General features: G+C 41.9%; 1 protein-coding gene across 2 annotated transcripts in view; it reads right to left on the bottom strand.

The window, feature by feature from the left end:
• The window catches only part of mdn1 (midasin AAA ATPase 1), a 59,752-nt gene that overhangs the window by 43,884 nt on the left and 1,818 nt on the right, over window positions 1-14,050 (bottom strand). For both annotated transcript variants that reach the window (XM_085247847.1, XM_085247849.1), the window contains exons 4-24: window positions 13,827-13,934; window positions 13,337-13,529; window positions 13,051-13,260; window positions 12,532-12,663; window positions 12,037-12,140; window positions 11,706-11,820; window positions 10,869-11,047; window positions 9,803-9,884; window positions 8,962-9,057; window positions 8,706-8,818; window positions 7,126-7,274; window positions 6,907-6,967; window positions 3,486-3,697; window positions 3,291-3,394; window positions 3,064-3,208; window positions 2,871-2,967; window positions 2,515-2,628; window positions 1,948-2,095; window positions 1,680-1,787; window positions 1,000-1,151; window positions 150-328 (exon numbers count right to left, since the gene is read on the bottom strand). In XM_085247847.1, the coding sequence (XP_085103973.1) occupies window positions 150-328; window positions 1,000-1,151; window positions 1,680-1,787; window positions 1,948-2,095; window positions 2,515-2,628; window positions 2,871-2,967; window positions 3,064-3,208; window positions 3,291-3,394; window positions 3,486-3,697; window positions 6,907-6,967; window positions 7,126-7,274; window positions 8,706-8,818; window positions 8,962-9,057; window positions 9,803-9,884; window positions 10,869-11,047; window positions 11,706-11,820; window positions 12,037-12,140; window positions 12,532-12,663; window positions 13,051-13,260; window positions 13,337-13,529; window positions 13,827-13,934 (2,801 nt within the window). The remainder of the gene's footprint in view (window positions 1-149; window positions 329-999; window positions 1,152-1,679; window positions 1,788-1,947; window positions 2,096-2,514; window positions 2,629-2,870; window positions 2,968-3,063; window positions 3,209-3,290; window positions 3,395-3,485; window positions 3,698-6,906; window positions 6,968-7,125; window positions 7,275-8,705; window positions 8,819-8,961; window positions 9,058-9,802; window positions 9,885-10,868; window positions 11,048-11,705; window positions 11,821-12,036; window positions 12,141-12,531; window positions 12,664-13,050; window positions 13,261-13,336; window positions 13,530-13,826; window positions 13,935-14,050) is intronic.

Here is a 14,050-nt window from a genome sequence, read left to right as displayed (position 1 = left end):
CCCCATTTAACCCTACATGCATATGTTTGGACTGCACGAGGAAGCTTGAGTAACTAGACAAAAACCATGCAGGCACGGGGAGCATGAAAAAGCTGATTCCCTAGAGAAAAGCCCCAGGAGTCTTGTAACACTATTTTAAATGCTCATACCCTCTTTAAACACCAGCTTGCCCCGGTCATCTGATGAGTAACAGCCAATGTACTCCTGGACATCGGTGTGCTCATGGTTGTTGATTCTCACACACTGGTTCCCGGTGGCAGCAGCGAGCCACCTGATCAAACTGGTCTTCCCCACAGATGTCTCTCCCTGGATCAGCACTGGGTGAGTCCTGTAAAGCCAAAGCAACATTCGTGACGTTATTTCCTGACTGTATGAAATTAACCTTAAGAGCAGCTAAGTGGTGAAGGACCTCTGAGTTATAAACAAAACCAAACAAAATGCTTTGAACCTTTTCTGTTTGTGACAACAGAATACATTGAAGAAGATGGAGTCAGACTCAGGAACTTTGTGCTGTGAGGCAACACTACCAACTACTGGCCGCCTCCTGTTGCACACATATTGTTCACATTTAAAGCCTGTAACAAACTGGTATGATTTTCAACTCAAAAATCTTTATAGTTGTGATATGCACTGGCCCCAAAATTCTAAAAGTAAGAAGTGATGTCCTCACCATTCACATTTAAGTCTGGCATGTTAATGTTGCGTAGGAGCAGAAAGGAATAGACAAATGTATCGCTTTGGAGAAACACAGGAAAGCTGATGGCTGAATCACAGCTCTTTCTTTCCACTGTTATAAAAACATCAAAGCCTCCTGTTTGGTAGGCCACTGACTGCAGGGCAATTCAGTCCAACCACAGATTTGTCCTGATGCACTCTGGTGCATCATTTACTGAAGGGCCTGAATTAGCTCTGTCAACATGAATATCTAGAGATTTATAGATGAAACCATTGATTCAGGGGGGAACATTGTACAAGGGGTCAGATTGGGTGATAGCTCACCCTGCAGACACCACTCTGGCAAGGTCGCGAAGGTTCAGCTTGACTGAGGGAGTGAGAATGTAGCTGGGGTCGAGACCTGGTTCCATCTCCCCCTGGGAAACCCAATAGCCTTCCATTTCAACACAGGGTCGGCCTGAGGGTGCCGGGATGGACTGTAGGAAACACAGTGCACAAACATTTTACAGAAAGGTTGCATATAATTATGCCTCCGTATCACTTCGCCCTAAACTGGTAAATGATAGCACGTTTCTACTCTGAGCACTCAAAGTGTTTTATACAACTTGCCTCATTCAGCCATTCACACAAGCACTTTTTGCTTTGAGTGCTACATCTATCTAACATTCACACGTTCATATCTTGCCCAAAGATATTTGGCATGCACGTCTTGTATTAGGGATCGAACCACAAAGCTTCTACTTAGTAGATGGTCTGCTCTACCTCCTGAGCTACAACAAGTCACTTTTCAGAACTTTAAAATCCATTTTAGCTCATGCTGAAAAATGAAACATTTTTCACATTGAAAGCTTATTAGAAAAGAGAAAGAGCACATATGAAGTGTGTTGAAAGTGATAACGTCTTTGGTTTGTGGTATCTTCATCTAAGATTGTTTTATGCATACACACACACACTTTTTGGGGTTTTCTCATCATTTTTTTAAAGCACCTCTGATAAGATCTTACTTGTTTCAGACACTTTGTGTTTCCCATCAGGATGTGCTGACACACCAGTTTCTGGACCACAGGGTGGGAGCTTCTGTCCAGCTGAGTGAGGAAGCTCAGGCAGAACCCCTGCACACAAGACGCAGTTGAAGAACAGGTATAACAAGTACAAAAACATCAAACCTTCAAATACTAAAATAATAACAATAATGATTAAAAAACACAGGGCATTAAACAAAACTGACCATTCTCAATATGACTACTTATAAATAAGAGATCTGGTTCCCACCTCATAAAGTGAGCGCTGCACGTTGTTACAGGGGTTTAGCGCCACATACTTCAGGGCCCTGCACAGAGTCCGCAGACTGTAGTGGGGTCTGTGGCCCCTTCCATCCACCAGACGTGAGCTTGCTTCCTTTCGTACTGTCAGATAAAAGCTGCAAAGAAATACATTTGACAAATAAGCCATTCAAAAGGTAGTGTAAACCTACAGCTCACACACACTTACATATGTATCCTATCCTAAAGCTAAAAGTGTCAGAAGCCGAGGGTGAAAAAACAACAATAAAATGTAACAGCAAGCTTGTAACGCAAGCATCTATGGCAGTTTGATTATGATGCAATTAACTAACCCAAAATGAGTAAGGATGTTTGTTTGATGACTGCATCAAAAACACAAAAGGCAAACACGCTCTTGAAACTACGCTCTACCTATTCGAGTCTACAATGCATCAGGCTGCATATAGCATCAACAAAGAAGGTATATTGTTGGATGGTGTACAAAAGAAATACACTCGTTCAGCAACGTCTTTAAAAAAACGATCTTTTAAAAGTTCAAGCATTTATAAGAGCCAACCTTATAATGCCACTGATGACACTTCGATGTGGATTTAAGCACTTGAGGTAATCTGAAATCAGGATCCTCAGGTCAGCTTCATTCTCCAGCTCCTCCACATACAGCTCAGTAAACCTAAGCGAAACATACAGAGGTTTAGAAATGAAGCATTGTTCCCATTTTGGAATTAATTCTTGTATAATAAAGGAAGGAAAATAGAACATTTGATCAAAAACATACACATGCTTACTTAGATTTAAAAATATTTGTATAGAAATATACATATAATATATAAAAACAAATACTTTTCGATCAGTCGAGCATTATGCCTGTGGCAGAAAGCTTCTTGCGTAGTCTGCAGCGCTGCATAGTCTCACCTGTTTCTGAGGCCCAGAGGCAGGTTCCTCTTCCCAACATCAGTAGCTGGGTTCATACAGGCAAAAAGCCGGAAGTCTGGGTGGCGTACTAGGGGCTCTACTCAAAAAAAACAAACAAAAAATTACAGAGTTCTAACTTTGGAAGTATTTAATGAAGGCTTTCAAAAGGGGGCAAGGTAATGGCAGTCCTCACCGGTGTCTCCACGATCCAGCAGTACTAGAGATCTGGTGTTGCCCTCAAGAAGTCCACTCAGACACTCGAGGGTCTCTGCTGCTGCCAAGTTGATCTCATCCAGCAGGATCCAGTGGCCCTTCTTCACTGCCTGAGCTAATGTTCCCTATAAAGCAAAACATACACAGGTAAGGGTTACCACGCTCTGATCCCCGAACATATGTGTGGTTATTTTTTTAAGTCTTTACCTCCACAAAGGCAAAGACCATGGCTGTCTCACAGGCCCTAATCTGCTGCTGGGTCTGATTAAGTTTTGAAGCCAGTGCCTCCCACTGCTCCTGCAACAAAGCAGCTGCACGGACACAAACACGCACACGCAGGAAAACGTCAGTGTTTTACTCTAACACAGCCGGTGTAACCATCTAGTAATTCTGGAGCACTACCATCTGATTTCTCTTGCAGCTCCTTAGTGAGAGCAGACTTGCAGACGTGGTCCATGAGTTTAAGCAGATCCTGCCAACGCTTGCCTCTGAAGCAGGTTTGCACGTGACCGAGGAAGGTCAGGTTCTGCTTTCTCGAGTAGGTCTGGGAGAACAGGTCCTCGAAGGCCTCACGCAGAGGGAGCAGGATCTGCTTTATGTCCACTGGCTTGTACCTGTTATTTAAAAGAAGAAAAAAAAAAAAAGAAAAAAAAAAGGAAAAAAAGTTTAAGCTAAGAAGAAATCATCAAAAGAAATTACTGGGACGTTTTGGGTTTTTTTTACTACTTAATAGAGTTTGGCACCAAAGTGTTACCAAAAGAATGACTTAAAACCAGTGGAAAAGATTTATTTTTTTATTTTCACAATTTGGGTTTTGTTCTTTGCTACAACTAAAAGATTGATGTATCCATTCGTATTGAGAATATGACACTGATTTAAGCTCTGGTCCATCCAGTTTTTTCCTTGATAACCTGCAATAACCCATAGTGACATTCCACTTCAAGAAGCCAAACCTGAGAGAGGTCAAGCAGGTTGTCAAGGCAAGTAGAAGTACCTCAGCACCAGGTCCAAGTGGAGTCTCCTACATTGTCTACATCAAGTGGCCCAGACTCCATCAAGGTTAGCTGGAGGATAGGAAAAGTTGCACAGCAGTGGAAATATGAAGAAGATGTCACTGAACAATTTGGAATTGCCTCACTCCTCGACTTTGAGGGGAAGATATACTTTAGCTTTGTTGCCAGATACATAGAATCCCTTTTAAGCAATCCATATATCGACACTGCTTCAGCGCTCCATGGGTATTAGATCATCGATCAGACAGGAAATGTCATTTAGCTTATCCAGGAGGGAAATGCTGACCTTGCAGTTCTGCGATTTGACCTTGCCAATGCTCATGGGACAGTCTCACACAAACTGGTGGAAAGCACACTCGTTCAACACATATTCAAGACAAGATCAGAAACCAAATTTTGGACTATTACAGCTGCTTCAGTTACAGTAAAGACGGCTGGACCAGTAACATCTGCTTTCTATGGGCTAGATTAGGGAATAATCATTGGGTGTACCCTCTCAGAGATTTTGTTTATTTTGACCATGAATATGCTTGGCCCCATTTTGGGCCCCCAATGAGGGCTTTCATGGACAATCTGACAGTGATCACAATATTGACTCCTGGGATAAAATAGATCCATCAAGGTCTCAAACACCTGATCAACTGGGTATAGATGGACTTTATGACAACCAGGTTCTGATCTCTAGTTGTGTAGAAGGGCAACATATGCACTAGGAGAAGTCCAAATTCAATCAATACCTGGGAAGCCAATTAAGAGGAAAGGCCTGGATGTATCAGCAGGTGGTTTACCATGTCCCATCATTGTGGTGGGGGCCTTTGAGAAGATTATCAAGATCCTGCACAGGTGGGTTGGGTTTTTTCCTGCAGTCTAACACTGCAAGCAGCCTTTCGAAGGAATTCATGGATATTCAGGCAAGTGCTGTTGCTGTAGAGAGAGTCTCTTTGGCTAGCATAGAGGTGAGGAAAAGCTGGAGGTGGAGGGCTCAGGAGGGTGTTGATCAGGTGGACAAGTGGCTGTGACACAGACAGCTGGTGGGGACAGTTGCAGTAGGATGGGCAGGACCTGGCAGCACCCCAAGAACTCAACATGTCAGTTAGCCCAGAAAGAAATCCAAGCATGGGGGGAGAAGGATGCAGGATGGTTGGGATGAAAAGCAAGGAATATGGACTAGATGGGCGCAGGCAATAGACCAGAACATCTTGTGTTCAGGACTATTGGAAGGTCAAATCAAATCAAGGTTCAGTCAGTGAACGATGCCCTCCCAAACCTAACCAACCTTTCCTCCTGGGGCCCGGCAGAGAACTGAAAATTATTAGCATATGTGTTAAGCTGTTAGCTCTGGGAGAAGGATGTTATTAGTGGCACCCTGACTAGGTGCCGAGTTATTACAGAAGATATCAGCAGATCTCTCAACAGGTTACACTAGGCAACAAAGCACTATTGTTTTTGTCAAGGCTAGAGAAAAAAGAAACAGGATACAAGAGGACTTCTGACAACAGCTCAGGCCTGGCAGTTGGAAGGCTAACCTAAGGAGACAGCTCGAATTCCCTGACACAGTAGTTGTGACAACCAGGCCTGACATATCGAGGCAGGTGGCCCTGCTGGAACTGACTGTACCCTTAGAAGAATGCATTGGAGAGGTATTTGAGAGGAAGAGGGCCAAGTATGAGGAGCTACTCCATTGATGTCAGCTGTCAAGGTTTTGCTAGCCAGTCTATCTACTAGGTCGTCAAGTTACTTGAGATCAGCAGACTGCACAGCAAGAGAGCCATCTTGCACATCACCAATATACCTGAGAGGCCATCAAGATATGTGTGAAAAGGCAGGACCCATGGACAACACAATTTATTTAGACACAAGCTGGGGACTAACCACGCTAGCTAGGTCATCAGGGTGAGGATGTATAAACATGAAAGTCCTGAAAGACCCAGTGACAACCCATTATATCACTGATGATGTATCTAGGACACACTGTAGGGTGTGCATTAATAGACTTTGAGATGCCTCTACAACTCCAGTCAAGAGCCGGTTACTCTTCATCATACATAATGCAAAGACACTATCAGTAGTCTTCATGGATCAGTAGAAAAACTACTGGAGGGACTTAATCAGATGACTGTTGTTGTGAATTGCAGCTATTTACATTGCTATGATAAAACATTTGTCCACTTCGTGACTTTTTTTTAGCATATTTGTAATACTTGGATGTTTCATAGCTTCAAAAAAATGTAATATTAGAGAACGATAACCTGAGTAAATACAAATATTGCATTCTTAAATTACGATTTCATTTACGAAGGGGAAATGAGCTATCCAAGCAATAACAATAATAATAATAATAATAATAATAATAACAACAATAACAATAATAATAATAATAATAATAATAATAATAATGGATTGCATTTATATAGCGCGTTTCTAGGCACCCAAAGCGCTTTACAATTCCACTATTCATTCACTCACTGGTGGAGGCAAGCTACAGTTGTAGCCACAGCTGCCCTGGGGTAGACTGACAGAAGCGAGGCTGCCATATCGCGCCATCGGCCCCTCTGGCCAACAACAGCAGGTGGTAGGGTAAAGTGTCTTGCCCAAGGACACAATGACCAGGACAGAGAGAGCAGGGGGATCGAACCGGCAACCTTCCAGTTACAGATGAGCTTCCCAACCCCCTGAGCCACGGTCGCTCCCACAATGTGAATGACTCATTGCCAGTTGTCACAAACACTTGACTGCTGTTCTTATCTATATAGTTTTAGTGACAGAGTATTATTTTTATGCAATTAATGCACAGTTGCTGTGTGACTCACCCTCCAAGCAGATCTGCGGTATCACTCTGCTGGTTCATGTTCACAACCCGCAGCCTGTGTCCTGGATTGAACAAATAGGAAATATTTCAAATAGGATGAACCATTCACAGAGCTTTATGGAGATAATTGGAGTTTAAAGACATAGTGACAGGGGGAGGGAGGGTTCAAACCACCAGTGAGCCACAGCCAAGTTTTATCTTTGCGCAAACCTGAGCTCACCTGTGATTCTAGCTAGTTGTTGTACAGTAGAGGTCTTTCCAGTTCCAGTCTCCCCCACCAGAAGAACCGGCTCTCCCTTGGCCACACACACTGCCAGTTGTTCAAGTAGCACGGCAGATGGTCGTGTAGCAGCAAATGTGTGGTTCTCCCTGTTTAAAACAACACATTAACAGTTAATATTTGCACATTGCAGAAAAACAACAAAAACACTTTTTGTGTCAACATTGAATTTAATGTTCACCCACATAAACACGTGGATGCAAAAATATTACACTTTTGCATTCGGCCCTTATATAACTGTTGCAAGAGCCTGGTTTGCATTGCCGACTTGGGTGTCTACTTTTCGCAGATGATGTGGTTGTGCTGGCTTCACGGTGGTGGCCTCCAGCTTGAGTGTGAAGTGGCAGAAATGTGAATAGCACTTCCAAGTCTGAGGCCATGGTCCTCAGCCAGAAAAGGGTGCATCACCCACTATGGATGAGGGATGAATTAAACTCCCCTCCACTTGATGCAGTGGAGTTTAAGTACCTCTGGGTCTTGTTTACGAGTGAGGGGAGCGGGAGATTGACAGATGGATTGATGCAGCGGTTGCAGTGATGTGGACCCTGTACCGGTCCATTATGGTGAAAAGAGAGGCGAATTTTTAAAAAAAAATCTAAATCAAAAAGCTCTCAATTTACCGGTCGATCTATGTTCCTGCCTTCACCTATGATCTTAAGCTCTGGGTAGCAACCAAAACACCGTGGTACAAGCGGTGGGAATTTTGAGTTTTGAGGGTGAGAAGCTCAGCCATCCAGGAGGGGCTCAGAGTAGAGCAGCTGCTGATCCACATCGAAAGGAGCCAGGTGAGGTGGTTCGGGCATCTGACAAGGATGGCTCCTGGGTGCCTTCTAGGTGAGGTGTTCTAGACATGTCCCCCCGGACCAGTCTCAAGACACCCTGGAGAGATTACAGTCACTTTTCCATTTGTACCTACTCTGGTCGCTCACCACGGTTTTCCCTTAGGTGGTAGCTTTTTTAGTACGCATCCCAATGGGGCCCCGAGCAATCTCGGATGATCACATCAGTGGATTAGCTAGTCACTTGATGAGTCATGAAAGCATCTCCTTCATGAAAATCAAAACCGCCACTTTTGAAACCTGGCAACAGGGAAATCGCCGTGGTCCCCAAGTTTCACAGAAAGCCACAGACCGAGCAGGTATAACATCACCTGGAAGTCCACCTTTGTCATGGCGTTCAAGTCGCAGACTAATTACATCACAGGACACTTGACCATGTTGCTATAACCACCCCACACACATTAGGTGGTACTCGATCGTAATGGAAAACAAGTCAAAGTCGCATCCAGCCAATCTGAGTAGGAACGAATGAATAACAAGCATTTTTTTCCTTTGATAAATAAAATCATCATTTACATACAGCATCTTGCTGTTTTTAGAAGTCATCTACATCTAATATTAAAGTCAGTTTAATGACCTGAAACATGACAAAAATAAATCAGAAAAGGTAAATACTTTGTCACAGCACTTTATATCGTGGAAACATAGAAAGGATTTGCCAGAGTAGGATGTCCCACTTACACACTCAGCTGAACTGCTTCAGTCTGTTTCCGAATCAGAGTCACTCTGCCCACTGAGGCCTCCAGCTCAGTTAGCAAGATGCCAGGCTGATACATCTGACAGAAGTGCTGGGCCTGGAAAAAAGCAGATGCCACAAATTAAAAACCAAGATTACAGTTAAATTGGATTTCAGTGGCATCAGAATGGTCCTCTATCAAAATCCGAAACATATGCTTCAAACTGCTTTCATTTACCATAAAACTGTTCACTCAAATACCTTCTCTCTGGAGATGTTCAGTTTGCTTCCAATGATCTCAGCCATTCGCAGTCTACTTTCGGGATGAGACAGCATGGCTGTGAAGCAGTCGAGAGCCTGAGGGAGACAAAGACCAGAAAATGACTCAATTCACAGAGTAGCGCTTTATAAAAAATGTGGTTAATCACAGCCAATTCATTATTAAACAAGGTGGTGCAATCCTTTTCCACACAGGGCCACACAGGTTTCTTTCTTCTTTTTTCCCCCTTAATGATAAAACACCCTCATTTAGACATTTACTTGCCTTATCTTTTTCTAATATCAAAATTTGTTTCGTGATCTAAAACATCTCAGTGTTACAAACATATAAAAAAAAAAGAAAAAAGAAAGAGGAAATTAGGAAGGGGGCAAATACGTTTTCACACCACCGTATGTCGCATGTAGTTAGTGATCTAGTTAACTGTGTTCCTATGATTTTAGCCAAGCAGTTAGAGAAACAACTAACTACATAGCTATGGAACAGGGACAATTTTGTCCTGCCAGAGTAGGAAGATCACCAGTACTCTTGTTCATCTCATGTGTCCCTTTCATGCCGAAACTATCCAAAATGTCTATTGCGAACAACATCCTACGATTCAGTTACTACACAGTAAATGATATATTCTCATTTTCATAGTCACTGCATAAAAAAAATAAATAAAAAATAAATAAATAAATAAAAGGTGTTTCAAGGCTGGCTCTGAAATACGTGGATGAGTCTTGGAGGTTACAACCGTGTATTGGTTTCTATGGTAATATCGTCTGGCATGTGTATGAATGAAACATCCATATGTGATCATTTTCATAAATTGAATTCACTGACCTCTAGGAAGACATGTTGTGCTGTAGCTGACGAGGTGCAGTCAAAGTTGACGCTGATTCGCTCACACCATTTCAGCAGGTCCCTGTAGAGTGATAATGGAGAAGTATCCAGAACATATTTTTTAGACTTCTTATCTTTCTAACCTGATTTTGGTTGTCACAACAGACACGGGATCACAAATTTTCACCCATCTACCAAACTAAAAGAACGTGGAAAGAACACAGAAATTTCAATGAGCACTTTAGTGAGTCCGCTTTTACTTAAATGCACTGATGTGACCTGATTAATCTGTGATTCCAGTTTCCTGCTCTAAGGACATTTTAATCAGTAAACTATGGATCGCAGCAAAGAGTTTATTGAAAACCAGTTCATCACATGAAGACTGAACTGCAGACTGGATGGAGGGGATAATGTGATAGATTTAAGACCATAAATTCCATGGTCATGGTTCTGCGTATGCCCCAAATGGCTGCGATGACAATACAGCTTTTGTGGATTATAGGCCAGATGTTCAAGAAACAACGTATATCAAAACCCCATGATCCTATATGCAGTGATTGATCTTTAATGATTTAAAACAAAAAACAACAACAACAACAACAACAACTGGGTGGCACAGGTTTACATTTATTTTGGATTTTCTCTGATCTACACATGGTCAAAAGTATAACATACTGGGTCAGAAGTATAACCCACTAACATTTGGTTAAATGTCACCTTCAACAGACACTGGGGGCTTTGGGAAGTCCACTGCAGAACCTTAATGTTAGCCTGCTTTGTCTGTTCTAGAATCAGTTTTGATGCGCTGCAATCATTGAAACATCTAGTTTTTTGTTTCAGCTGTCGGGTTGGGGTGAGTTGGTTTGTGTACCTTTAAGTATGTTAAACAACCGGCGTACTTTAATTAATAATAGATGTTATTAAAACTGGCAGCCTTAGTCACCAGCGGATAAAATTCAGTGGAATTTGATGTTTTTAGTGCCACAGGTCAATTTGATGTGTTGATTAGAATTTAAATGTTAGACAAAGGAAAAAGGAGAAGAGAGAGCAGCAAGCTGGGGCTCACCTCAGTGAAAGCGCCCTCGGCTGTGTGCTTTTGTCGTCAGAGTTGTGCTGCTGGCTGTTGTCAGGCATTGGAGGGCTGTTTGTGTCCAGCTCAGAGTGTCTCTCCCCAGTCAGCTGGCAGAAGATTTCCAGGAGATGGTCTGACACCACAGACAGCCTCGGATATCTACTAATGAGCACCTACATACACGAGGGATAGGATCAGCTTGAAACAGATACAACAGAACTTACAGCAGGAATGCACGATGGAGAAAAAAAAAAAAGATTTAGGATTTTTATACTGCAAAAAAACGGATTAAAACCCTGTAGCAAAAACATCATTTTTGACTTGCTGACCAGAAATCTTAAGTTTGTCCCTAACTGCAGCAGAAAAGATCTCAAAGTTTCTAAATATCCAAATCGATGAAAATATACAGGCTTTGACTCCTATGACTTCCATGTGTCCGAATATCATGCAACTTCATAAGTAAAAGGAAAAAAACGATGCTTGCTGCTGCCTGATTTAACTTGCTTGAATTCCTCCTTGGTAAGGTGCTAGGTGTTTTTAATTAAGCATTTTTAAAGACATCCCTCTATCCAATCAAAAAAAGTTGTGTGCGTCTTCTAGACACAGCAAGTCCTTTTAAGAACAAGTACGGTTTCATGAGCGTGAAGGAGATACCAAGGGATGGACCATTATACAAGGAGAGGAGGAGTTCCCTTACTGGTTAAATAAAACACTAATTGTAACACTAAAGCTAATGTCTTGTTTTAGAATACAGGCACATATTTTTGCAAAAAAAAGGGAATCTACTGTTGAAACCACAGTGAAGTTAAACATGAAAACCCTCCCAATCACCTTCTTCAGCTCTTCTCGTGTCATGTTGCCCATTTGCAGCTTCGTCCAGTACTTGTCCAACAGCACTGCATGGGAGTTCTGGGGTCTGTGCCAGCTTCCACCACTACAATACATCCTACAGTCCACAAAACACAAGTTACTTGCTACTAAAATCTGACAGGCCAGTGTTCATTGAAACATGCATTACTCTTTAGTACATCTCAATTGTACATACAGTTTGAAATGATTAACCGTACATAGGATTACACATCCCAGCGTCACAAAGCACATGTGACAGGTTCAGTAGTCATATCAGAATTTCATATCCCTTAACAAATCGCTGTAGTCTGACCTTCTGGTTGCAAAAAATTGGAATCCAGGCGCAACATCAATGCAGTCCTCTCGCCCCGGAATCATCAGCTTTTTATTCTCCATCAAAGGGAGGAGCGCAGATATCTGAGAGAGAGGGAAAAAAAAAAAAAAAGAACTTTTTTAGGGCTAGTTTTTTCCTTGCCAGTGACAACTCAGTGGTGTAACGGTTAGCAGTGTCATCTTGACAGCAACAACTTGATGGCTCAAACCCCCGACTAGAGAATTTCTATGTAGAGTTTGCATGTTTTCCTGCGTGGCTTTTCTCTGAGTACTCTAGCTTCCTCCCATAATCCAAAGACATGCATGTTAGGTTAATAGGTGATCCTCAACTGCCCATGGATGCTGGGCCAGAATGAAACACACTACCAATGTAAAATGGGACTTGTAATCTTGAGAACTTTGTTTGGATGCTTTATAAATACCAGTCCATAGTTTTCAATTCATTCATATTTAAAAAGGTAGGGTATTTACTCACCACATCCAGAGGAGCATGGTCAATGTCCTCCAAGAGGATCCACTGGCCTGAAGACACGGCTTGTGTTAGTGTTCCAGGCTGCCATATAAACTTCCCTGGTATATCAGTGCAACGGTACATTCCCAGGAGCACCTGTGATATAAAACAAGGACATTTTGAAATGTTCAGCCTTCAGACTAAATGAGTTATTAGAAAACTCAAAAAAAAGTTTGTGAAACTAGAAGAAACACCTTCAATTCAATTTTATTTATACAGTGCCAAATCACAACAACAAGGTGCTTCAACAAAATATCATCAAAAAAACAAAACAAAACACAACATCAACAAAATATTGTGAATATTACATCAACAGTGGCCAGGACGTTCTGATTTGAGTACATATGGGTGCAAACCTGCAAATCCTACAATTCTGACAGTTTGTAAAATGTTTGTTTTATATATTAAATGTCAAATATAATGCTTCATCACTTCCTATAGAACCATAAGAAACAACATGTTTTTTCCTTTTATGTCTCTCACCTTGCTGTCAGTTTGATCCCCAAGCTGCACTTTGAGGATCTCCGTAGTTTTGGCATGTCCGGTGACAGCAGCCATAAACTCTACCAAAGCAGTTTTACCGCATCCAATAGGACCCTCGAGCAGTACAGGTTTCTGGGAGGCCACGGCCAATGCCAGTCGTCTCAGATTGCGGCAGGTTGAGTCAACCAACACCAGATCCTTTTGATTAATCTACAAGTAGAAACCAATATTAGGAAAAAAAAAAAAAAAAAAAAGCAGAGACAGATATATCGCAAAGATTACCTACCTGTTCAGGCTGCCTAGGAACTATCCTGGGTAGCACAACACCACAGACTGCCACTACATTCTGCGACAAGTCCTCTGATACCACCTGGCCTCTAGTAAACTTGTTGGCCTTCTCTTGGCACCACGTCACATAGCCCTGATTGGCTAAAACCAGGGCCTTCTCAAACTCCAGCTGCTGAGTTTCTTCCAAACCCCTAAAGAAGCATCAATGGTAAAGGCATGTAGCGCCACAATATCAGATTTACAATTCATGACTGTTGTTGATAAAATAAGTTCAGACATGTGCATAAATATGTGGAAAAAATAAAGAAATAACAGCAATGACACTATAAGGCTGTGTCCTATATTTTTGTTTATTGTGAAATGTATTTATATAATACAAGTATATGTGTTTGTGTGTATGTAACAGTAGCATCCCATTACAATAACACATTTAGACTGCAAATGCGAATGGCTGGGTCAAGTGTCCACACCAAACACACGGTACATACTTCATTTTCATGTGTAGGATCTCATCACTCGTCAGCACCTTCCTCAGGAAGATGGTTTTCTGGTTATCAGTCATATGAGAGACCAATGCTAAACAGTGGGCGGTGTACCTGTTAGAGTGACAAGTGACATTAACTGTAATTTGCAGGTCAAGTACAAAACAAAGAATAAATGTTGAATGTTAAATATAATAGCATTGGCTATAAATTACTGGTTAATATTTTGA

Source organism: Mchenga conophoros, linkage group LG15 (genome assembly GCF_057382185.1).
Source record: "Mchenga conophoros isolate Kocher_MC1m ecotype Shallow Benthic linkage group LG15, M_conophoros_male_GT1.1, whole genome shotgun sequence".
Taxonomy (NCBI): Eukaryota; Metazoa; Chordata; class Actinopteri; order Cichliformes; family Cichlidae; genus Mchenga; species Mchenga conophoros.
The sequence above is the reverse complement of the archived record's forward strand: the minus strand, read 5'-3'. Positions and strand labels throughout refer to the sequence as shown.